Source organism: Rattus norvegicus, chromosome 5 (genome assembly GCF_036323735.1).
Source record: "Rattus norvegicus strain BN/NHsdMcwi chromosome 5, GRCr8, whole genome shotgun sequence".
NCBI lineage: Eukaryota > Metazoa > Chordata > Mammalia > Rodentia > Muridae > Rattus > Rattus norvegicus.
In genome coordinates this window covers 2,506,390-2,533,455 of record NC_086023.1, presented here as the reverse complement: position 1 = coordinate 2,533,455, position 27,066 = coordinate 2,506,390, and the positions used below count along the sequence as shown (strand labels likewise).

At 38.3% G+C, this 27,066-nt stretch overlaps 1 protein-coding gene across 1 annotated transcript; it reads left to right on the top strand.

Annotated features, from left to right (window-relative positions):
• The first annotated feature begins 14,829 nt into the window (after positions 1 to 14,829).
• LOC134487098 (uncharacterized) lies at positions 14,830 to 16,517 on the top strand. The gene is given in 2 exon segments (XM_063288688.1): positions 14,830 to 15,130; positions 15,133 to 16,517. Coding segments are annotated over 2 exon segments (1,686 nt in total).
• The last annotated feature ends 10,549 nt before the right edge of the window (positions 16,518 to 27,066 follow it).

Below are 27,066 nucleotides of genomic sequence, written 5' to 3'. Positions count from 1 at the left end.
GGAATCAAAGTTTCTAGGCGAATTCAGTGAGTTCCCAATGGGACATGCTTGTATGAGTGTGCTTTTCAATATATAGCAACATTTTAAGGAACGGAATCTAAGTACTATGGTGAATTCACTAAGTTCCCAATAGGATTCGCATGTAATAAGCTTGTTATTCAAGATAGAGCAAAGTTTTAACGAACTGAAACACTGTTTCTTTGTGAATTCAGTTAGTTCCCAGTAGCAGGCTCTTGTAGTATGTGTACTTTTAAAGATTTATCATAATTTGGTGAGCCGAATCTGAGTAACATGGTGAATTCGGTTAGTTCCCAATAGGCCACAGTAGTAATACGTGGACTGTTCGGGATATAGAAAAATTTTCACGAATGGAATCAAAATTTCTAGGCGAATTCAGTGAGCTCACAATGGGACATGCTTGTATGAGTGTGCTTTTCAATATATAGCAACATTTTAAGGAACGGAATCTAAGTGTCATGGTGAATTCGGTAGGTTCCCAATAGGATTCGCATGTAATAAGCTTGTTATTCAAGATAGAGCAAAGTTTTAACGAACTGAAACACTGTTTCTTTGTGAATCAGTTAGTGCCCAGTATCAGGCTCTTGTAATATGTGTACTTTTAAAGATTTATCAAAATTTGGTGACCCGAATCTCAGGAACTTGGTGAATTCCGTTAGATCCCAATAGGCCGCAGTAGTAATAAGTGGACTCTTTGGGATATAGAAAAATTTCACGAATGGAATCAAAATTTCTAGGCGAATTCAATGAGTTCCCAATGGGACTTGCTTGTATGAGTGTGCTTTTCAATATATAGCAACATTTTAAGGAACGGTATGTAAGTATTATGGTGAATTCACTAGGTTCCCAATTGGATTCGCATGTAATAAGCTTGTTATTTAAGATAGAGCAACGTTTTAACGAACTAAAACACTGTTTCTTTGTGAATTCAGTTAGTTCCCAGTAGCAGGCTCTTGTAATATGTGTACTTTTAAAGATTTATCAACATTTGGTGACCCGAATCTCAGTAACGTGGTGAATTTAGTTAGTTTCCAAAGGCCGCAGTAGTAATAAATGGACTGTTAGGGATTTTGAAAAATTTTCAGGAATGGAATCAAAATTTCTAGGCGAATTCAGTGAGTTCCCAGTGGGACATGCTTGTATGAGTGTGTTTTTATTATATAGCAACATTTTAAGGAACGGAATCTAAGTGTCATGGTGAATTCAGTAGGTTCCCAATAGGATTCGCATGTAATAAGCATGTTATTCAAGATAAAGCAACGTTTTAACGACCTGAAACACTGTTTCTTTGTGAATTCAGTTAGTTCCCAGTAGCAGGCTGTTGTAATATGTGTAGTTTTAAAGATTTATCAAAATTTGGTGACCCGAATCTCACGAACTTGGTGAATTCAATTAGTTCCCAATATGCCGCAGTAGTAATAAGTGGACTCTTCGGGATATAGAAAAATTTTCACAAATGGAATCAATATTTCTAGGCGAAATCAGTGAGTTTCCAATGGGACATGCTAGTATGAGTGTGCTTTTCAATATATAGCAACATTTTAAGGAACGGAATCTAAGTATCATGGTGAATTCAGGAGGTTCCCAATAGGATTCGCATGTAATAAGCTTGTTATTCAAGATCGAGCAACGTTTTAACGAACTGAAACACTGTTTCTTTGTGTATTCACTTAGTTCCCAGTAGCAGGCTCCCGTAATATGTGTCCTTTTCAAGATTTATCAAAATTTGGTGAGCCGAACTCAGTAACTTTGTGAATTCACTTAGTTCCCAATAGGCTGCAGTAGTCATAAGTGGACTGTTGGGGATATAGAAAATTATTCACGAATGGAATCAAATTTTCTAGGCGAATTCAGTGAGTTCCCAATGTGAGATGCTTGTATGAGTGTGCTTTTCAATATATAGCAACTTTTAAGGAACGGAATCTAAGTATCATTGTGAATTCAATAGGTTCCCAATAGGATTCGCATGTAATAAGCTTGTTATTCAAGATACAACAACGTTTAAACGAACTGAAACACTGTTTCTGTGTGAATTCTGTTAGTTCCCAGTAGCAGGCTCTTGTAATTGTGTGCTTTTAAAGATTTATCAAAATTTGGAGAGCTGAACCCAGGAACTTGGTGAAATCAGTTAGTTCCCAATAGGCCTCAGTAGTAATAAGTGGACTGTTCGGGATATAGAAAAATTTTCACGAATGGAATCAAAGTTTCTAGGTGAATTCAGTGAGTTCCCAAAGGGACATGCTTGTATGAGTGTGCTTTTCAATATATAGCAACATTTTAAGGAACGGAATCTAAGTACTATTGTGAATTCACTAGGTTCCCAATAGGATTCGCATGTAATAAGCTTGTTATTCAAGATAGAGCTACGTTTTTACGAACTGAAACACTGTTTCTTTGTGAATTCAGTTACTTCGCAGTAGCAGGCTCTTGTAATACGTGTACTTTTAAAGATTTATCAAAATTTGGTGAGATGAATCTCAGTACTTTGTGAATTCAGTTAGTTCACAATAGGCCTCAGTAGTAATAAGTGGACTGTTCGGGATATAGAAAAATTTTCACGAATGGAATCAAAGTTTCTAGGCGAATTCAGTGAGTTCCCAATGGGACATGCTTGTATGAGTGTGCATTTCAATATATAGCAACATTTTAAGGAACGGAATCTAAGTACTATGGTGAATTCACTAGGTTCCCAATAGGATTCACATGTAATAAGCTTGTTATTCAAGATAGAGCAACGTTTTCACGAACTGAAACACTGTTTCTTTGTGAATTCAGTTAATTCCCAGTAGCAGGGTCTTGTAATACGTGTACTTTTAAAGATTTATCAAAATTTGGTGAGATGAATCTCAGTACTTTGTGAATTCAGTTAGTTCACAATAGGCCTCAGTAGTAATAAGTGGACTGTTCGGGATATATAAAAATTTTCACGAATTGAATCAATATTTCTAGGCGAATTCAGTAAGTTGCCAATGGGACATGCTAGTATGAGTGTGCTTTTCAATATATAGCAACATTTTAAGGAACGGAATCTAAGTATCTTTGTGAATTCAGTAGGTTCCCAATAGGATTGGCATGTAATAAGCTTGTTATTCAAGATAGAGCAAAGTTTTAACGAACTGAAACACGGTTTCTTTGTGAATTCAGTTAGTTCCCAGTAGCAGGCTCTCGTAATATGTGTACTTTTAAAGATTTATCAAAATTTGGTAACCCGAATCTCAGGAAATTGGTGAATTCAGTTAGTTCCCAATAGGCCGCAGTAGTAATAAGTGGACTCTTCGGGATATAGAAAAATTTTCACAAATGGAATCAATATTTCTTGGCGAAATGAGTGAGTTCCCAATGGGACATGCTAGTATGGGTGTGCTTTTCAATATATAGCAACATTTTAAGGAACGGAATCCAAGTATCATGGTGAGTTCAGGAGGTTCCCAATAGTATTCGCATGTAATAAGCTTGTTATTGAAGATAGAGCAAGGTTTTAACGAACTGAAACACTGTTTCTTTGTGAATTCAGTTACTTCCCAGTAGCAGGCTCTTGTAGTATGTGTACTTTTAAAGATTTATCAAAATTCGGTGAGATGATTCTCAGTAAATTTGTGAATTCACTTTGTTCCCAATAGGCCGCAGTAGTCATAAGTGGACTTTTGGGGATATAGAAAAATATTCACGAATGGAATCTAAATTTTCTAGGCGAATTCAGTGACTTCCCAATGTGACATGCTTAATGAGTGTGCTTTTCAATATATAGCAACTTTTAAGGAACTGAATCTAAGTATCATGGTGAATTCAGTAGGTTCCCAATAGGATTCGCATGTAATAAGCTTGTTATTCAAGATACAGCAACGTTTTATCGAACTAAAACACTGTTTCTTTTGAATTCAGTTAGTTCCCAGTAGCAGGCTCTTGTAATTGTGTGCATTTAAAGATTTACCAAAATTTGGTGAGCCGAAATTCAGTAACTTGGTTAATTCTGTTAGTTCCCAATAGGCCGCAGTAGTAATAAGTGGACTCTTCGGGATATATAAAAATTTTCAAGAATGGAATCAAAATTTCTAGGCGAATTCAGTGAGTTCCCAATGGGACATGCTTGTATGAGTGTACATTTCAATATATAGCAACATTTTAAGGAACTGAATCTAAGTTTCATGGTGAATTCAGTAGGTTCCCAATAGGATTCGCTAGTAATAAGCTTGTTATTCAAGATAGAGCAACGTTTTAACGAACTGAAACACTGTTTCTTTGTGAATTCAGTTAGTTCCCAGTACCAGGCTCTTGTAATATGTGTACTTTTAAAGATTTATCAAAATTTGGTAAGCCGAATCTCAGGAATTTGGTGAATTGACTTAGTTCCCAATAAGCCGCAGTAGTAATAAGTGGACACTTCGGGATATAGAAAAATTTTCACGAATGGAATCAAAATTTCTAGGCGAATTTAATGAGTTCACAATGGGACATGCTTGTATGAGTGTGATTTTCAATATATAGCAACATTTTAAGGAACGGAATCTAAGTATTATGGTGAATTCACTAGGTTCCCAATAGGATTCGCATGTAATAAGCTTGTTATTGAAGATAGAGCAAGGTTTTAACGAACTGAAACACTGTTTCTTTGTGAATTCAGTTACTTCCCAGTAGCAGGCTCTTGTAATACGTGTACTTTTAAAGATTTATCAAAATTTGGTGAGATGAATCTCAGTACTTTGTGAATTCACTTATTTCCCAATAGGCCTCAGTAGTAATAAGTGGACTGTTCGGGATATAGAAAAATTTTAACGAATGGAATCAAAATTTCTAGGCGAATTCAATGAGTTCCCAATGGGACATGCTTGTATGAGTGTGCTTTTCAATATATAGCAACTATTAAGGAACGAAATCTAAGTGTCATGGTGAATTCAGTAGGTTCCCAATAGGATTCGCATGTAATAAGCTTGTTATTCAAGATACAGCAAAGTTTTAACGAACTGAAATACTGTTTCTTTGTGAATTCAGTTAGTTCCCAGGAGCAGGCTCTTGTAATTGTGTGCTTTTAAATATTTATCAAAATATGGTGACCCGAATCTCAGTAACTTGGTGAATTCGGTTAGTTCCCATAGGCCGCAGTAGTAATAAGTGGACTGTTTGGGATAAGAAAAATTTCAGGAATGGAATCAAAATTTCTAGGCGAATTACGGGAGTTCCCAGTGGGACATGCTTGTACGAGTGTGCTTTTCAATATATAGCAACAATTTGAGGAACGGAATCTAAGTATCATGGTGAATTCAGTAGGTTCCCAATAGGGTTCGCATGTAATAAGCTTGTTATTCAAGATAGAACAACGTTTTAACGAACTGAAACACTGTTTCTTTGTGAATTCTGTTAGTTCCCTGTAGCAGGCTCTTGTAATTTGTGTACTTTTAAAGATTAATTAAAATTTGGTGAGCCGAATCTCAGTAACTTTTTGAATTCAGAGAGTTCCCAATAGGCCTCAGTAGTAATAAGTGGACTGTTCGGAATATAGAACAATTTTCATAGAGGGAATCAAAATTTTTAGGCGAATTCAGTGAGTTGCCAATGGGACATGCTTGTATGAGTGCGCTTTTCAATATATAGCAACATTTTAAGGAACGGAATCTAAGTGTCATTGTGAATTCAATAGGTTCCCAATAGGATTCGCATGTAATAAGCTTGTTATTCAAGATAGAGCAACGTTTTAACGAACTGAAACACTGTTTCTTTGTGAATTCAGTTAGAAACCAGTAGCAAGCTCTTGTAATATGTGTAGTTTTAAAGATGTATCAAAATTTCACGAGCCGAATTCCAGTAATTTGGTGAATTCAGTTAGTTCCCAATAGGCCTCAGTAGTAGTAAGTGGACTGTTCGGGATATAGAAAAATTTTCAGGAATGGAATCAAAATTTCTAGGCGAATTCAGTGAGTTCCCAATGGGACATGCTTGTATGAGTGTGCTTTTCAATATATAGCAACATTTTAAGGATCAGAATCTAAGAATCATGGTGAATTCAGTATGTTCCCAATAGTATTCGCTTGTCTAACCTTGTTATTCAAGATTCAGCAACGTTTTAACGAACTGAAACACTGTTTCTTTGTGAATCGAGTTAGTTCCCAGTAGCAGGCTCTTGTAATATGTATACTTTTAAAGATTTTTCAAAATTTGTTGAGCCGATCTCAGTAACTTGGTGAATTCAGTTAATTCCCAATAGGCCTCAGTAGTAGTAAGCAGACAGTTCGGGATATAGAAAAATTTTCACGATGGAATCAAAATTTCTATGCGAATTCAGGGAGTACCAATGGGACATGCTTGTATGAGTTTGCTATTCAATATAGAGCAACATTTTAAGGAACGGATTCTAAGTATCATGGTGAATTCAGTAGGTTCCCAATAGGATTCCCATGTAATAAGCTTGTTATTCAAGATAGAGCAACGTTTTAACGAAATGAAACAGTTTTGCTTTGTGAATTCAGTTAGTTCCCAGTAGCAGGCTCTTGCAATATGTGTACTTTTAAAGATTTATCAAAATATGGTGAGCCGATTCTCACTAACTTGGTGAATTCCGGTTGTTTCCAATAGGCTGCAGTATTAATAAGTGGACTGTTCGGGATATAGAAAAATATTACGAATGGAATCAAAATTTCTAGGGGAATTCAGTGAGTTCCCAATGGGACGTGCTTCTTTGAGCGTGCTTTTCAATATATAGCAACATTTTATGGAACGGAATCTAAGTATCATGGTGAATTAAGTAGGTTCCCAATAGGATTCGCATGTAATAAGCTTGTTATTCAAGATAGAGCAAAGTTTTAACGAACTGAAACACTGTTGCTTTGTGAATTCAGTTAGTTCCCAGTAGCAGGCTCTTGTAATATGTGTACTTTTAAAGATTATCAAAATATGGTGAGCCGAATCTCAGTAAATTGGTGAATTCAGTTTGTTCCCAATAGGCCGCAGTATTAATAAGTGGACTGTTCGGGATATAGAAAAATTTTCACGAATGGAATCTAAATTTCTATTCGAATTCAGTGATTTCCCAATGGGCCATGCTTGTATGAGTGTGCTTTTCAATATATATCAACATTTTAAGGAACGGAATCTAAGTATCATGGTGAAATCAGTAGGTTCCCAATAGGATTCGCATGTAAGAAGCTTGTTATTCAAGATAGAGCAACGTTTTAACGAACTGAAACACTGTTTCTTTGTGAATTCAGTTAGTTCCCAGTAGCAGACTCTTATAATATGTGTACTTTTAAAGATTTATCAAAATTTGGTGTGCCGAATCTCAGGAACTTGGTGAATTCGGTTAGTTCCAAATAGGCCGCAGTAGTAATAAGTGGACTGTTCGTGTTATAAAAAAATTTTCACGAATGGAATCAAAATTACTAGGCGAATTCAGTGAGTTCCCAATGGGATATGCTTGTGTGAGTGCGCTTTTCAATATATAGCCGATTGTAAGGAAGAGAATCTAAGGATCATGGTGAATTCAGTAGGTTCCCAATAGGATTCGCCATGTAATGAGCTTGTTATTCAAGATAGAGCAACGTTTTATCGAATTGAAACACTGTTTCTTTGTGCATTCCGTAAGTTCCCAGTGCAGGCTCTTGTAATATGTATACTTTTAAAGATTCATCAAAATTTCGTGAGCCAAATACAAGTAATTTGGTGAATTCAGTTAATTCCTAATAGGTCTCAGTAGTAATAAGTGGAGTGATCGGGATATAGAAAAATTTTCACGAATGGAATCAAAATTTCTAGGCGAATTCAGTGAGTTCCCAATGGGTCATGGTTGTATGAGTGTGCTTTTCAATATATAGCAACATTTTAAGGAACTGGATCTAAGAATCATGGTCAATCCTGTAGGTTCCCAATAGGATTCGCATGTTTAAGCTTGTTATTCAAGATAGAGCAACGTTTTAACGAACTGAAACACTGTTTCTTTGTGAATTCAGTTAGTTCCCAGGAGCATGCTCTTGTAATATGTGTACTTTTAAAGATATATCAAAATTTCCTGAGCCGAATCTGAGTAACATGGTGAATTCGTTTAGTTTCCAATAGGCCTCAGTAGTAATAAGTGGTCTGTACGGGATATAGAAAAATTTTCACAAATGGAATCGAAATTTCTAGGCGAATTCAGTGAGTTCCCAATGGGACATGCTTGTATGAGTTTGCTTTTCAATATATAGCAACATTTTAAGGAACGGAATCTAATTATCATGGTGAATCAGTAGGTTCCCAATAGGATTCGCATGTAATAAGATTGTTATTCAAGATAGAGCATCGTTTTAACGAACTGAAACACTGTTTCTTTGTGAATTCAGTTAGTTCCCAGTAGCAGGCTCTTGTAATATATGTACTTTTATAGATTTATCAACATTTGATGAGCCGAATCTCAGTAACTTTTTGAATTCGGTTAGTTCCCAATAGGCCGCATTAGTAATAAGTGGACTGTTCGGGATATAGAAAATTTTTCACGAATATATTCAAAATATAGGCGAATTCAGTGAGTTCCCAATGTGCCGCGCCTACAGCAGAGTTAACGGAGCTCCGGGGCAGACATGACGACTGAATGGGAGCCGGTTTCAGGGTTCGCACCACACGTGGTTAAGCCCCCAGCTTGCGTGCGGTGGACTCCAAGAAGATGTGCACCTGGACTTACCCCCTGCTACAAACTTGGCTCTGGGCTGATGGGCATCTGGGTCATGGGAAAGATTGTTGTCAGCAGTTTTTTCTTTATTTTTTCTTTGTTTGATTCTGAGAATGATCTTGGTAAGACAGAAACTTCCTTTAATAATAGGACAGAAGGTCCTGATCTATTTTTGATCACTAATACCACAAGCTTTCCTGCTTCCTCTTTACAGCAGACAGAGCCTCTGATGACAGGGACTCCAAGGTTGCAGATTATGTCTTCTCTTATAGATAAGGAAATCAAAGATTTAACAAAGAATTATACTTATAAGAATAGTGATGCTTCTTCTATTATGGTGTTGGTAGAACTGTTGAGAAATGATTCCTTGAGCTTTGGGTCGGCTATGAATATTTTCTAGATTATAGAAACAGGTGGTGACAACCAGGTACTTACAGGGGACCATATGTGCATCGACCAACGGATGCTCTATTACCATATACTGGAGAATATGATTTGAATTTTGATAGGTGGGTTACTAAGGATTGATATAGGGTCAGGTATTTGTCACTGCCTTGGTCAGAAAGATTGACAAGAGCCCGTCCTCCTTGGTGTGTGCTCTCAGAAGAAGAGAAATGGGAGAAAAGGTCACAGATCATCAGATATTTTAGACAGGGATCAAACATACAATATTATTGCCCCAAGCCTTAGATGTACATCTACAGGACTAACAAAGATGGGATCAAAGGGTTAACTAGAGCAATAGAACTAGGTACACAGACATGTTGGCGTAAGATATGCCAGACTTGAGGTACCCTGAAACTTCCTCCTTGATGTGACAAACGGAGAACTAGACTAGGCTGGCTGACTGCGGCTCGTCTAAAAAAAAAAAAGCAAGCTATACCTTTTTACAGAAAAAATCAAATGTTCTTGGCCATGGTCCAAGATTGTTATACAATGAAAATTGTGTATAAATGTGTGATGCTCTCTCAGTAAAGTTACAACAGCTGACCACATTCTGTCTGTGTCTGTGTCTCTGTTCGCCATCTTGTCTCCGCTCCACGCGTGTCCTCAACAGGTGCCCCCCCGCGGATCCTTGGAACCTCCAAGATTGCCGACCGCGGCTGCTGGCGCCCGAACAGGGACCCCCGGACACGTGCATGCTGTTGTCTTCTTGTGCTTTTCCTGTTTTTCCTATATCCTCTTGCTTTAGAAATGGAATCACTACAGGAGCGGAATGGACTCACCGAAGGGAACTGTAGTCCCGCCTACGGAGAAGAGGTAGGTGAGGCTGAGTCACTCATTATGGGAGGAACAGGCTCAAAGGGACAAAAAATTTTGTCTCAGTATTACAGAGTCTCTTAGCAGAAAGAGGCCTCAAAGTCAAGGAAAGTACTGTTGTGGAATTTTATCAATTCCTCATGAAGGTTTCCCCCTGGTTCCCAGAAAAGGGAGATTTTAATCTAGAAGATTAGAAGAAAGTAGGTAGAGAAATGAGAAGATACACCGTTAAGCATGGAGAAGAAACCATTCCTAAACAGGAATATCCCATATGGTTACAGATGAGGGAAATCTTGACAGAACAGTCGGATTTGATCTTGTTATCAGCTGAGGCACAATCAGAGAAGGATGTTGAGGAACCAGTGTATGATTTGCCTTATGATGATGTTACTGAAGTTAAGGTTAAGGAAGTCAAGGAAAAGACTTATGGAACTAATAAACCCCTTGTTAAGAAAGACCCCCTCAAAGATGAACCTCTTGGGATTGGATGATGACGATGACCTCTCCCCAGGGGATTGGGATGACCTAGAAGAGGAGGCAGCTAGATATCACCATGATGATGATCTGGTCTTTACAGTGAAAAAGGGATCCAAGGGATCTAAAGCACGCCCAATACCAGCCCCTCACAGAAAACTACTACCTCCAGTGGGTTTCGCAGGGGCCATGGCTCAAGCTAGGGAGCAAGGTGACACTTCCTTCGTTTTCCCAGTGGTCTATACAGGAGACAGTGATGATGAAGATTCCCCCACATGAGAACCATTACCCCTAAAAACATTAAAGGAATTACAAGCTGCAATACGAACCATGGGGCCTTCGGCGCCCTACACTATACAGATAGTGGACATGGTGGCCAGCCAATGGTTAACTCCGCATGACTGGCACCAGACTGCCAAAGCAACTCTCTCCCTGGGGGATTATATCCTCTGGAGGACAGAATATGAAGACAAGAGCAAAGAAACTGTACAAAAATCCTCAGGAAAAAGGGGGCCGGAGGTAACTTTAGAGATGATGCTGGGGACATGAGCATTTGTTGCCCCTGCTTCTCAGGTAAAAATGCCCAAGTTTATCCTAAAAGAGGTTACTACCAACGCTGTTTTGGCCTGGAGAGCAATCCCGCCTCCTGGGTCAAAAAAGACTGTCTTGGCAGGAATAAAACAAGGAGATGAGGAATCTTATGAGACCTTTGTCTCTAGACTGGAGGAAGCTATCCACAGAATGATGCCCCCAGGAGAAGGGGCTAAAATGCTCTTAAAGCAATTGGCATGGGAAATGCTAATTCACTATGCCAGGATCTTATAAGATCAGTGAGAAAAACGGGAAGTATACAGGACTATGTCAAGGCCTGCATAGATGCCTCTCCTACAGTGGTACAGGGGATAGCCTATGCTGCTGCCATGAGAGGACAGAAGTACTCAGCCTTTGTTAAACAAACATATGGAGGAAACGATGCTAGGGACAACTCTGGCCCCACTTGTTACTCATGTGGAGAAGTGGGACATTTAAAAAAAGATTACAAAAGAGGTCAAGGGGAGGGCAAACGCCCCCCTCCTGGCCTGTGCCCGCGCTACAAGAAGGGCAGGCATTGGAAAAGTGAGTGTAGATCAAAGTATGACAAGGATAGAAATTTGATTACAGATAAAAAGGAAGAAGAAACAAAAAACTAGATGAGGGGCAGCCTCTCAGCCCCATACAAAGAGAGAAAAATAAAGGTCAAACCTCGGAGTTAAACCCTGAGGCCATTCCATTCACTATTCATGGCCTTCCTGAACTACACCCGGAAGCGCGGGTTTAGATCTCTCTTCCAAGGTCGATGTCATCATTTCTATGGAAGAGGGGACGGTTTTAGTCCCTACAGCAGTAAGGGGAACTCTACCTGACGGAGTTACAGGGCTCCTTATAGGAAGAAGTTCCAACTATAAGAAGGGCCTAGAGGTCCTTCCAGGAGTCATAGATACAGATTATCAAGGGGAAATAAAAATTATGGTTAAAACAACCAAACATACAGTCATCGTACACCAAGGAGAGCGTATCGCCCAGATATTACTCTTGCCATATTTAAAGCTGCCCAATCCAGTGCTCCAGTCAGAAAGAGGACTGGGAGAGTTTGGATCTACTGACCACATACATTGGGTCAAAGAAATCAAGGAAAGCAGGCCAATGCTCACTATTTATCTTAATGGTAGAAAGTTTGTAGGCCTTCTTGACACAGGGGCAGATAAGACATGCATTTCAGGAAAAGACTGGCCTTCTCATTGGGCCGTCCATCAAACAGAGAATTCCCTACAGGGCTTAGACATGGCCTCAGGAATAGCCAGAAGCAGTGAGCCTCTGATTTGGGAACATGAGAACAAGACAGGTAACATACAGCCTTATGTCATACCTACATTACCATTTACCCCCTGGGGAAGAGACATTATGAAAGACATGGATGTAAAATTGGTCACAACAGAACAGGATTTTTGATGGGGGCCATTGAGGACAACCTGTTCGCAGATCAAATATCGTGGAGATCTGAGCAGCCTGTATGGCTCAATCAATGGCCCCTAAAAGAAGAAAAATTACAGGCTTTACAGGAATTAGTCCAGGAACAATTGAGGCTAGGACACATAGAGGAAACCATTAGCCCATGGAACACTCCGGTGTTTGTTATAAAGAAGAAATCAGGTAAATGGAGATTACTACAAGACCTAAGGGCAATTAATAGCACCATACATGACATGGGGGCCCTCCAGCCTGGACTGCCATCCCCGGTGGCAGTCCCCAAGAACTGGGAGGTAATAATTATAGATCTACAAGATTGTTTCTTTAATATAAAGTTACATCCTAAAGATTGTAAGAGATTTGCCTTTAGTGTTCTTCAAATTACCAACGACCCTATCAACGATATCAGTGAAAAGTACTCCACCAGGGGATAAAAAATAGTCCCACATTATGTCAAAAATTTGTGGATCAGGCCATTTCTTCCGTCAAGAAAAAATGTAAAAATTCATATATGATTCATTATATGGATGATATCTTGATAGCCCACCCTCAGAGGGCCATAGTGGACCAACAATTATTTGACCTTGTAAATGCTTTGAAGGAATTTGGCTTGATTGTCTCTGAGGAGAAAATTCAGAAATATGATAATTTGAAGTATTTAGGTACCAATATTAGAGATAATAATATAACATATCAGAAATTACAGATAAGACATGATAGACTAAGAACGTTAAATGATTTTCAAAAGCTTTTGGGTAATATTAATTGGATCAGACCCTACTTGAAAATAACTACCGGAGAGTTAAAACCATTATTTGAGATACTTAATGGAGATCCTAACCCCATATCTACCAGACAATTGACTATTGAGGCCTGTGAGGCATTAAACAAAGTAAATGAAAAATTGACTCTAACAAGGGTCCAACGCTTGGATCCTGCTGAAGAGTGGTCCTTGTACATTCTAAAAATTAATTATACCCCCACAGCCTGCCTGTGGCAGAATGGGATATTGGAATGGATTCATTTACCTCATATTTCACATAAAGTTTTGGTTTCTTATGATACCCTATGCACTCAATTGATTATCAAGGGAGGACACAGGTCTAAGGAATTATTTAGAAGAAATGTGTATATTATTGTCATCCCATATAATAAAGCTCAACTAGAACAATTATTACAAAAAAATGATGAATGGATCATATCCTTAATTGGCTTTACAGGGAAAATAATTTTCCATTTACCTCAGGACCCAGTTTTAACTTTTGTATTAGAAAATGAGGTGATTTTCCCCAGAGGATATTCTAAAACTCCATTAGAAGATAGAATCAATATAATCACTGATGGGTCCTCAAATGGACGATCAGTGGTGTGTATACAAAATAGGGACTCCATTATTAAGAAGAATTCAAGATATTCAGCTCAACAGGCTGAAATTAAAACAGTCTTAATAGCTTTTACAGAAGTAAAACAGGCTTTCAACCTTTACACAGACTCCAAATATATATTTAACTTGTTTCCGGAAATAGAGTCGACAGTCCTGTCGCCGAGAACCAAGATTTATCTCAAATTAAAACAGTTACAAGAATCTATTCAACAGAGACAGAATAAATATTTTATAGGGCACGTGAGGGGCCACTCGGGGCTTCCAGGTCCTATAGCCCAAGGAAATGCTTTAACAGATTCACTAACAAAAATGATACAGGCTGTAGAGACAGCTAAAAGAGTCATGATCTACATCATCAAAATGCTACTACACTTAGATATCATTTTCAAGTTACTCGTGAACAGGCACGAAAAATAATTAAATCTTGTCCTCATTATCCAGATTGGGGACATACATTAAAGATGGGAGTTAATCCACGAGGATTAAAACCTCATATTTTATGGCAAATGGATGTGACTCACATATCAGAGTTTGGAAAATTGAGTTATGTCCATGTCACAGTGGACACCTACTCACACATGGTGTTTGCCTCTGCCAGAACGGGAGAGGCAGTGAAAGATGTAATACAACACCTGGTGCAGAGTTTCTCTTACATGGGTATCCCGAAGAAAATAAAGACTGACAATGCACCTGCCTATGTGGCAAAAACCTTAGAGCATTTTTATCAACAGTGGAACATAGCCCATGTCACAGGAATTCCATACAACCCACAAGGGCAAGGCATTGTGGAACGTATACATTAGAATATTAAAGCACAGATTAAGGTCAACAGGTAAGTATACAACTCCCCATCAATTGCTTAGCCATTCCCTATTCGTTTTGAATCATGTAAATACAGATAACCAGGGGCTTACAGCCACCGAAAGGCATTGGGCGGAGAAGGAGCGTGCTCCTAAACCCCTGGTCAGATGGAAAGACCAATTAACTGGCCTATGGAAGGGGCCAGATATGCTAATTGCCTCTGGACGAGGCTATGCTTGTGTTTTCCCACAGGATGCCGAATCACCAATTTGGGTCCCAGACAGACTCATCAGGCCAGGCAAAGGAAACGGACATCCGTCCCCCACGCCGAAAGAGGCCGAACCGCCAGATAATGCGGAACCTGGCCAAAAAGATCAAGGCGACTCGCCTAGAGCCAAAAACAAAAACATGCCAGACGCCGACGTGGACACAGCTTAAAACCCTGACAGCTCAGCCAAAGGAAGTATTGAAGGCTACACATGCCCCGGAAACGACAACCTTGCTGTTTGTGGCTATGCTTAGAGTCATGAGTGCGCCCACAGCTTTAGGGGAAAGTTTTGGGCTTACTTACCAAAGCCACCCATATTACATCCTGTAGGGTGGGAGGTGTCGGATCACATCAAGGTTTTAACCAATCAAACATTAGTGATAAGGGGATCGCCTGACTTTCACCTTCTAAAGAACAGCTCGGGTTATGTAGATTTTGAGGGAAAGTCCGATTCTCTGCCAATTTGCTTCTCTTTCTCCCCTTCGGTGCCAGTGGGCTGTTTTCAAGTGGGAAAAAGGGTGTTTAACAGAGATACCCCCACCTTGGACAATATCAAACCAGATGGAAAGGGCAATGGGCGGCGTATGTGGGAATTGTGGATGACCACCGTGAGCGATAAAGAAGAAAAAAGACAACATTATACCACAGCAAAGAATCTTCCGCCGCGCTACCCCCATTACAAAACAGCATTTAAAAAGGACGCCCTTTGGGAGGGAGATGAGAATGTTTTTCCGCGCTGGCTTCCATGTGCCTTCCCTGACAATGGGGTAAGATTCTCTCCCTTAGGCGCTGCTAGACTTCTCTGGGACTTCTCCATGTCCTCACCTGATAAAGATCAGAGCAATTATCTCTCCTCCAACTCAAAACCTTATGGGAACTACGTGCCTCCAGTTGGAAAACTGATCAAAAGATGGTATGATGCGGGGTGGGTAGAACCGACATGGTTCTGGGAGCCACTCCACAGAGACCTCCCTGATAGACAGAACAAACCACTGATAGAACATCCAGAACTGTTCCGACTGGTTGCTTCTAGTGAGAAACTTTTGCTGAAGAAAACAGGAGCTGCTGATTATGATGCTGTTTCAGTTTCTGCTTGTGTTACCTATCCCTATGCAATATTAGTAGGATTGCCACAATTGATTAGCATAGATAAGGTTGAATCTATTTTTAGTATTAAGTGTACATCATGCAAGCTGATTAATTGCATTGATTCCACTGTATCGGGATCTGTTATATTGATTGTCAGGAGACCTCCTTATGTTTTGTTACCGGTAGACTTGGGAGATGAGCCATGGTTTGATGATTCTGCCATCCAGACTATTAGGTATGCTACGGGTTTGATTAGGGCAAAAAGATTTGTAACAGCCTTAATTCTAGGTATAACCGCTTTGATAGCTATTGTTACTTCTTTTGCTGTTTCTACTACTGCTTTGGTTAAGGAAATGCAGATTGCCACTTTTGTTAATGATCTCCATAAGAATGTTACCCTTCCATTATCAGAAGAGAAGATTATAGATTTGAAATTAGAAACTAGATTAAATGCCCTAGAAGAGGTAGTATTAGAATTAGGACGAGATGTTACAAACATTAAGACTAGGATGGCCACACGCTGTCACGCTAATTATGAATTTATTTGTGTGACTCCTTTACCTTATAATGCTACAGAAAAATGAGAAAGGACCAAAACATATTTGCTAGACATATGGGATGATGATAACATTTCTTATAATATTCAAGAATTGACGTCCTTAATCACAAAAATGAATAAGCAACATGTAGATGCAGTGGACCTCTCTGGATTGGCAAGATCCTTTGCGGATGGAGTTAAATCATTAAATCCAATCGATTAGACACAATATTTTATTTTTATTGGAGTTGGGATTTTACTACTTGTTGTTGTACTAATGATCTTCCCAATTATATTCCGATGCTTTACAGATTCCATTGCCCAGGTTCAAGCAGATCTCAATTTGGTGCTTTTAAAAAATAAAAATGAGGAACTGCCGCTCCTACAGCAGAGATAACCGAGCTCCAGGGTAGACATGACGCCTGAGTGGGAGCCGGTTCGAGGGTTCGCACCACACGTGGTTAAGCCCCCTGCTTGCGTGCGGCGGACTCCAAGAAGATGTGCACCTGGACTTGCCCCGTGCTACAAACTTGGCTCTGAGCTGATGGGCATCTGGGTCATGGGAAAGATCATAGTCAGCAGTTATTTCTTTATTTTTTCTTTGTTTGATTCTGAGAATGATCTTGGTAAGACAGAGACTTCCTTTAATAATAGGACAGAAGGTCCTGATCTATTTTTGATCACTAATACCACAAGCTTTCCTGCTTCCTCTTTACAGCAGACAGAGCCTCTGATGACAGGGACTCCAAGGTTGCAGATTATGTCTTCTCTTATAGATAAGGAAATCAAAAATTTAACAAAGAATTATACTTATAAGGATAGTGATGCTTCTTCTATTAGGGTGTTGGTAGAACTGTTGAGAAATGATTCCTTGAGATTTGGGTCGGCTATGAAAATTTTACAGAGTATAGAAACAGGTGGTGACAACCAGGTACTTACAGGGGACCATATGTGCATCGACCAACGGATGCTCCATTACCATATACTGGAGAATATGATTTGAATTTTGATAGGTGGGTTACTAAGGATGGATATAGGGTCAGGTATTTGTCACTGCCTTGGTCAGAAAGATTGACAAGAGCCCGTCCTCCTTGGTGTGTGCTCTCAGAAGAAGAATAATGGGAGGTAAGGTCACAGATCATCAGATACTTTAGACAGGGAACGGACATACAATATTATTGCCCCAAGCCTTAGATGTACATCTACAGGACTAACAAAGATGGGATCAAAGGGTTAACTAGAGCGATAGAAATAGGTACACAGACCTGATGGCATAAGATATGCCAGACTTGCGGTCCCCTGAAACTTCCTCCTTGATGTGACAAACGGAGAACTACTCTAGGCTGGCTGACTGCAGCTCGTCTAAAAAAAAAGCAAGCTATACCTCTTTTCAGAAAATTCAAATGTTCTTGGCCATGGTCCAAGATTGTTTTACAATGAAAATTGTGTATAACTGTAGGATGCTCTCTCAGTAAAGTTACAACAGCTGACCACACTCTCTATGTGTCTGTGTCTCTGTTCGCCATGACGTCTCCTTTACACACGAGTCCTCAACACGGGTCCCCCCAGGGATACTTGGAAACTCCAGGATTGCCGACCTCGGCACCAATGGGACATGCTTGTGTAAGTGTGCTTTTCAATATATAGCAACATTTTAAGGAACGGAATCTAAGTATCATGGTGAATTCAGTAGGTTCCCAAGAGGATTCGCATGTAATAAGCTTGTTATTCAAGATAGACCAACGTTTTAACGAACTGAAACACTGTTTCCTTGTGAATTCAGTTAGTTCCCAGTAGCAGGCTCTTGTAATATGTGTACTTTTAAAGATTTATCAAAATTTGGTGAGCCGAATCTCAATCACGTGGAGAATTAGGTTACTTCCCAATAGGCCTCAGTAGTAATAAATAGACTGTTCGGGATATAGAAAAATTTCCACGAATGGAATCAAAATTTCTAGGCGATTTCAGTGAGTTCCCAATAGGACATGCTTGTATGAGTGTGCTTTTCAATATATAGCAACATTTTAAGGAATGGAAACAAGTATCATGAGTTCGGTAGGTTCCCAATAGGATTCGCATGTAATAAGCTTGTTATTCAAGATAGAGCAACGTTTTAACGAACTGAAACACTGTTTCTTTGTGAATTCAGTTAGTTCCCAGAAGCAGGCTATTGTAATATGTGTACTTTTAAAGATTTATCAAAATTTTATGAGCCAAATCTCAGTAACTTGGTGAATTTGGATAGGTCCCAATAGGACCCAATAGTAATAAGTGGACTGTTCGGGATATAGAAATATTTTCACAGATGGAATCAAAATTTCTATGCGAATTCAGTGAGTTCCCAATGGGACATGTTTGTATGTGTGTGCTTTTCAATATAGAGCAACATTATAAGGGACGGAATCTAAGTATCATGGTGAATTCAGTAGGTACCCAATAGGATTCGCATGTAATAAGCTTGTTATTCAAGATAGAGCAACGTTTTAACGAATGAAACACTGTTTCCTTGTGAATTCAGTTAGTTCCCAGTAGCAGGCTCTTGTAATATGTGTACTTTTAAAGATTTATCAACATTTGGTGAGCCGAATCTCAATCACGTGGAGAATTAGGTTACTTCCCAATAGGCCTCAGTAGTAATAAATAGACTGTTCGGGATATAGAAAAATTTTCACGAATGGAATCAAAATTTCTAGGCGAATTCACTGAGTTCCCAATAGGACATGCTTGTATGAGTGTGCTTTTCAATATACAGCAACATTATAAGGAACGGAATCTAAGTATCATGGTGAATTCAATAGGTTCCCAATAGGATTCGCATGTAATAGGCATGTAATTCAAGATAGAGCAACGTTTTAACGAACTGAAACACTGTTTCTTTGTGAATTCCGTTAGTTCCCAGTTGCAGGCTCTTGCAATATGTGTACTTTTAAAGATTTATCGAAATTTGGTGAGCCGAATCTCAGTAACTTGGTGAATTCGGTTATTTCCCAATAGGCCGCAGTAGTAATAAGTGGACTGTTCGGGATATAGAAAAATTTTCACGAATGGAATCAAAATTTCTTGGCGAATTCAGTCAGTTCCCAATGGGACATGCTTGTATGAGTGTGCTTTTCAATATATAGCAACATTTAATGAACGGAATCTAAGTATCATTGTGAATTCGCTAGGTTCCCAATAGGATTTGCATGTAATAAGCTTGTAATTCAAGATAGAGCAAAGTTTTAATGAACTGAAACACTGTTTCTTTGTGAATTCAGTTAGTTCCCAGTAGCAGGCTCTTGTAATGTGTGTATTTTAAAGATTTATCAAATTTGGTGAGCCGAATCTCAGTACCTTGGTGAATTCAGTTAGTCCCCAATAGGCCTAAGTGGAATAAGTGGATTGTTCGGGATATAGAACAATTTTCACGAATGGAATCAAAATTTCTAGGGAATTCAGTGAGTTCCCAATGGGATATGCTAGTATGAGTGTACTTTTCAATATATAGCAACATTTTAAGGAAGGGAATCTAAGTATCATCGTGAATTCGAATGTTCAAATATGATTCGCATGTATTAAGCTTGTTATTCAATAAAGAGCTACGTTTTTACGAACTGAAACACTGTTCCTTTGTGAATTCAGTTAGTTCCCAGTTGCAGGCTCTCGTAATATGTGTACTTTTAAAGATTTATCAAAATTTGGTGAGCCGAATCTCAGTAACTTTGTGAATTCGGTTAGTTCCCAGTAGGCCGCAGTAGTAATAAGTGGAGAGTTAAGGATATAGAAAAATTTCCACGAATGGAATCAACATTTCTAGGCGAATACAGTGAGTTTCCAAAGGGACATACTTGTATGAGAGTGCTTTTCAATATATAGCAACATTACAAGGAAGGGAATCTAAGTATCACCGTGAATTCAGTAGGTTCCCAATAGGATTCGCATTTAATATGCTTGGTTCAAGATAGAGCAACGTTTTTAACGAACCTAAACACTGTTTCTTTGAGAATTCAGTTAGTTCCCAGTAGCAGGCTCTTCTAATATGTGTACTTTTAAAGATTTATCAAAATTTGGTAAGCCGTATCTCAGTAACTTGGTGAATGAGGTTAGATCCCAATAGGCCGCACTAGTAATAAGTGGAATGTTAGGGATATTGAAAAATTTTCACGAGTTGAATCAAAATTTCTAGGCGAATTCAGTGAGTTCCCAATGGGACATGCTTGTATGAGTCTGCTTTTCAATATAAAGCAACATTTTAAGGAACGGAATCTAAGTAACATGGTGAATTCAGTAGGTTCCCAATAGGATTCGCATGATATAAGCTTTTATTCAAGATAGAGCAGCGTTTTAACGAACTGAAACACTGTTTCTTTGTGAATTCAGTTAGTTCCCAGTAGCAGGCTTTTGTAATATGTGTACTTTTAAAGATTTATCAAAATTTGGTGACCCGAATCTCAGTAATTTGGTGAATTCAGTTTGTTCCCAATAGACCTCAGTAGTAATAAGTAGAATGTTCGGGATATAGAAAAATTTTCACGAATGGAATCAAAATTTGTAGGCGAATTCAGTGAGTGCCCAATGGGACATGCTTGTATGAGTGTGCCTTTCAATATATAGCAACATTTAAAGAACGTATCTAAGTATCATTGTGAATTCACTAGTTTCCCAATAGGATTCGGATGTAATAAGCTTGTTATTCATTATAGAGCAACGTTTTAACGAACTGAAACACTGTTTCTTTGTGAATTCAGTTAGTTCCCAGTAGCAGGCTCTTGTAATATGTGTACTTTTAAAGATTTATCAAAATTTGGTGAGCCGAATCTGAGTAACTTTGTGAATTCCGTTAGTTCCCAATAGGCGGCAGTAGTAATAAGTGGACTGTTCGGAATACAGAAAAATTTTCATGAATGGAATCAGAATTTCTAGGCGAATTCATTGAGTTCCCAATGGGACATGCTTGCAAAAGAGTGCTTTTCATAATATAGCAACATTTTAAGGAACGGAATCTAAGTATCATGGTGATTCTGTAGGTTCCCAATAGGATTCGCAATGTAATAAGCTTGTTATTCAAGAGAGAGCAACGTTTTAACGAACTAAAACACTGTTTCTTTGTGAATTCAGTTATTTGCCAGTAGCAGGCTCTTGTAATATGTGTACTTTTAAAGATTTATCAAAATTTGGTGAGCCGAATCTCAGTAACTTGGTGAATTCAGTTAGTCCCCAAAAGGCATAATTGGAATAAGTGGATTGTTCGGGTTATAGAAAAATTTTCACGAATGGAATCAAAATTTCTAGGGGAATTCAGTGAGTTCCCCATGGGACATGCGTGTATGAGTTTGCCTTTCAATATATAGAAACATTTAAAGAACAGATCTAAGTATCATGGTGAAATCAGTAGGTTCCCAATAGGATTCGGATGTAATAAGCTTGTTATTCAAGATAGAGCAACGTTTTAACGAACTGAAACAGTGTTTCTTTGTGAATTCAGTTAGTTCCCAGTAGCAGGCTCTTATAATATGTGTACTTTTAAAGATTTATCAAAGTCTCTTGAGCCGAATCTGAGTAACTTGGTGAATTCGTTTAGTTCCCATAGGCCGCAGTAGTAATAAGTGGACTGTTCGGGATATAGAAAAATTTTCACGAATGGAATCAAAATTTCTAGGCGAATTGAGTGAGTTCCCAATAGGACATGCTTGTATGAGTGTGCTTTTCAATATATAGCAACATTATAAGGAACGGAATCTAAGAATCATGGTGAATTCAGTAGGTTCCCAATAGGATTCGCATGCAATATGCATGTAATTCAAGATAGAGCAACGTTTTAACGAACTGAAACACTGTTTCTTCTGAATTCCGTTAGTTTCCAGTAGCAGGCTCTTGTAATGTGTGTACTTTTAAAGATTTACCAAAATTTGGTTAGCCGAATCTCAGTATCTTGGTGAATTCGGTATGTTCCCAATAGGCCGCAGTAGTAATAAGTGGACTGTTCGGGATAAAGAAAAATTTGCACTAATGGAATCTAAATTTCTAGGTGAATTCAGTGAGTTCCCAATGGGTCATGCTTGAATGAGTGTGCTTTTCAATATAGAGCAACATTTTAAGGAAGGGCATCTAAGTATCATAGTGAATTCGATAGGTTCCAAATAGGATTCGCATGTATTAAGCTTGTTATTCAATATAGAGCAACGTTTTAACGAACTGAAACACTGTTCCTTTGTGAATTCAGTTAGTTCCCAGTAGCAGGCTCTTGTAATATGTGTACTTTTAAAGATTTATCAAAATTTGGTGAGCCGAATCTGAGTAAATTTGTGAATTCGGTTAGTTCCCAGTAGGGGGCAGTAGTAATAAGTGGACTGTTCAGAATATAGAAAAATTTTCATGAATGGAATCAGAATTTCTTGCCGAATTCAGTGAGTTCCCAATGGGACATGCGTGCATAAGAGTGCTTTTCAATATATAGCAACATTTTAAGGAACGGAATTTAAGTATCATGGTGATTCAGTAGGTTCCCAATAGGATTAAAATGTAATAAGCTTGTTTTTCAAGATAGAGCAACGTTTTAAAGAACTGAAACACTGTTTCTTTGTGAATTCAGTTAGTTCCCAGTAGCAGGCTCTTGTAATATGTGTACTTTTAAAGATTTATCAAAATTTGGTGAGCCGAATCTCAGTAACTTGGTGAATTCAGTTAGTCCCCAATAGGCCTAAGTGGAATAAGTGGATTGTTCTGGTTATAGAAAAATTTTCACGAATGGAATCAAAATTTCTAGGGGAATTCAGTGAGTCCCCATGGGACATGCTTGTATGAGTGCTTTTCAATATAGAGCAACATTTTAAGGAACGAAATCTAAGTATCATGGTGAATTCAGTAGGTTCCCAATAGGATTCGATTGTAATAAGCTTTTATTCAAGATAGAACAAAGATTTAAAGAGCTGAAACACTGTTTCTTTGTGAATTCAGTTAGTTCCGAGTAGCAGGCTCTTTTATTATGTGTACTTTTAAAGATTTATCAATTTGGTGAGCCGAATCTCAATAACGTGGTGAATGTTGTTAGTTCCCAACAGGCCGCAGTAGTAATAAGTGGACTGTTCGGGATATAGAAAAATTTTTACAAATGGAATCAAAATTTCTATGCGAATTCAGTGACTTCCCAGTGGGACATGCTTGTATGAGTGTGCTACTCAATATATAGCCACATTTTAAGGAAAGGAATCTAAGTATCATGGTGAATTCAATAGGTTCCCAAAAGGATTCGCATGTAATAAGTTTTATTCAAGATAGAGCAACGTTTTAATGAACTGAAACACTGTTTCTTTGTGAATTCAGTTAATTTCAAGTAGCAGGCTCTTGTAATATGTGTACTTTTAAAGATTTATCAAAATTTGGTGAGCCGAATCTCAATAACGTGGTGAATTCTGTTAGTTCCCAAAATGCTGCAGTAGTAATAAATGGACTGTTCGGGATATAGAAAAATTTACACGAATGGAATCAAAATTTCTAGGCGAATTCAGAGACTTCCCAGTGGGACAAGCTTGAATGCGTGTGCTATTCAATATATAACAACATTTTAAGGAAGGGAATCTAAGTAGAATGGTGAATTCAGTAGGTTCCCAGTAGGATTCACATGTAATAAGCTTGTTATTCAAGATACAGCAACGTTTTAACGAAATGAAACACTGTTTCTTTTTGAATTCAGTTAGGTGCCAGTAGCAGGCTCTTGTAATATGTGGACTTTTAAAGATTTATCAAAATTTTGTGAGCCTATTCTCAGTAAATTGGTGAATTCAGTTAGTCCCCAAAAGGCCTAAGTGGAATAAGTGGATTGTTCGGGTTATAGATAAATTTTCACGAATGGAATCAAAATTTCTAGGGGAATTCAGTGAGTTCCCCATGGGACATGATTGTATGAGTGTGCCTCTCAATATAGAGCAACATTTTAAGGAAGGGAATCTAAGTAACATGGTGAATTCAGTAGGTTCCCAATAGGATTCGCATGTAATAAGCTTGTTATTCAAGATAGAGCAATGTTTGAATGAACTGAAACACTGTTTCTTTGTGAATTCAGTTAGTTTCCAGTAGACTGCTCTTGTAATATGTGTACTTTTTAAGATTTATCAAAATTTGGTGAGCCAAATCTGAGTAACTTTGTGAATTCGGTTAGTTCCCAATAGGCCGCAGTAGTAATAAGTGGACTCTTCGGGATATAGAAAAATTTTCACGAATGGAATCAAAATATCTAGGTGAATTCAGTGAGTTCCCAATGGGACATGCTTGTATGAGTGTGCTTTTCAATATATAGCAAATTTTAAGGAACGGATTCTAAGTATCATGGTGAATTCAGTAGGTTCCTAATAGGATTCGCATGTAATAAGCATGTTATTCAAGATAGAGCAACGGTTTACCGACTGAAACACTGTTTCCTTGTGAATTCAGTTACTTCCCAGTATCAGAATCTTGTAATATGTGTACTTTTAAAGATTTATCAAAATTTGGTGAGCCGAATCTCAATAACTTGGAGAATTCAGTTAGTTCCCAGGATGCCGCGGTAGTAATAAATAGACTGTTCGGGATATAGACAAATTTTCAAGAATGGAATCAAAATTTCTAGGCGATTTCAGTGAGCTCCCAATGGGATATGCTTGTAGGAGTGTGCTTTTCTATATATAGCAACATTTTAAGGAACGGAATCTAAGTATCATGGTGAATTCAGTATGTTTCCAAAAGGATTCGCCTGTAATAAGCTTAGTATTCAAGATAGAGCAACGTTTTAACGAACTGAAACACTGTTTCTTTGTGAATTCAGTTAGTTCCCAGTAGCAGGCTCTTATAATATGTGTACTTTTAAAGATTTATCAAAATTTGGTAGGCCGAATCTCAGTAACATGGTGAATTCAGTTAGTTCCCAATAGGCCGCAGTAGTAATAAGTGGACTGCTCATGATATAGATAAATTTTCACGAATGGAATCAAAATTTCTAGGCGAATTCAGTGAGTTCCCAATGGGACATGCTTGTATGAGTTTGCTTTTCAACCTAGAGCAACATTTTAAGGAACGGATTCTAAGTATCATGGTGAATTCAGTAGGTTCCCAATAGGATTCGCATGTAATAAGCTTGTTATTAAAGATAGAGCAACGTTTAACGAACTGAAACACTGTTTCTTTGTGAATTCAGTTAGTTCCCAGTAGCAGGCTCTTGTAATATGTGTACTTTTAAAGATTTATCAAAATTTGGTGAGCCGAATCTAAGTAACATGGAGAATTCGGTTAGTTCACAATGGGCCTCAGTAGTAGTAAGTGGACTGTGCGGGATATAGAAAAATTTTCATGAATGGAATCAAAAGTTCTAGGCGAATTCAGTGAGTTCCCAATGGGACATGCTTGTATGTGTTTGCTTTTCAATATAGAGAAACATTTTAAGGAACGGAATCTAAGTATCATGGTGAGTTCAGAAGGTTCCCAGTAGGATTTGCATGTAATAAGCTTGTTATTCAAGGTAGAGCAACGTTTAAACGAACTGAAACACTGTTTTTTTGTGAATTCAGTTAGTTCCCAGTAGCCTGCTCTTGTACAATGTGTACTTTTAATTATTTATCAAAATTTGGTGAGCCGAATCTGAGTAACATGGTGAATTCGGTTAGTTCACAATGGGCCGCAGTAGTAATAAGTGGACTGTTTGGGATATAGAAAAATGTTCACGAATGGAATCAAAATTTCTAGGCGAATTCAGTGAGTTCCCAATGGGACATGCTTGTGTGAGTTTGCTTTTCAATATAGAGCAACATTTTAAGGAACGGAATCTAAGTATCATGGTGAATTCAGTAGGTTCCCAGTAGGAATAGCATCTAATAAATTTGTTATTCAAGATAGAGCAACGTTTTAACGAATTGAAACACTGTTTCTTTGTGAATTCAGTTAGATCCCAGTAGCCTGTTCTTGTAATATGTGTACTTTTAAAGAGTTATCAAAATTTGTTGAGCCGAATCTGAGTAACAATGTGAATTCTGTTAGTTCCCAATGGGCCTCAGTAGTAATAAGTTGACTGTTCGGGATATAGAAAAATGTTCACGAATGGAATCAAAATTTCTAGGCGATTTCAGTGAGTTCCGAATGGGACATGCTTGTATGAGTTAGCTTTTCAATATAGAACAACATTTGAAGGAACGGAATCTAAGTATCATGGTGAATTCAGTAGGTTCCCAATAGGATTAGCATGTAATAAGCTTGTTATTCAAGATGGAGCAACGTTTAACGAACTGAAACACTGTTTCTTTGTGAATTCAGTTAGTTCCCAGTAGCAGGCTCTTGTAATATGTGTACTTTAAAGATTAATCAAAATTTGGTGAGCCGAATCTGAGTAACATGGTGAATTCGGTTAGTTCACAATGGGCGGCAGTAGTAATAAGTGGACAGTTCGGGATATAGAAAAATGTTCACGAATGGAATCAAAATTTCTAGGCGAATTCAGTGACTTCCCAATGGGACATGCTCGTATGAGTTTGCTTTTCAATATAGAGCAACATTTTAAGGAACGGAATCTAAGTATCATGGTGAATTCAGTAGGTTCCCAATAGGATTCGCAGGTACTAAGCTTGTTATTCAAGATAGAGCAACGTTTTAAC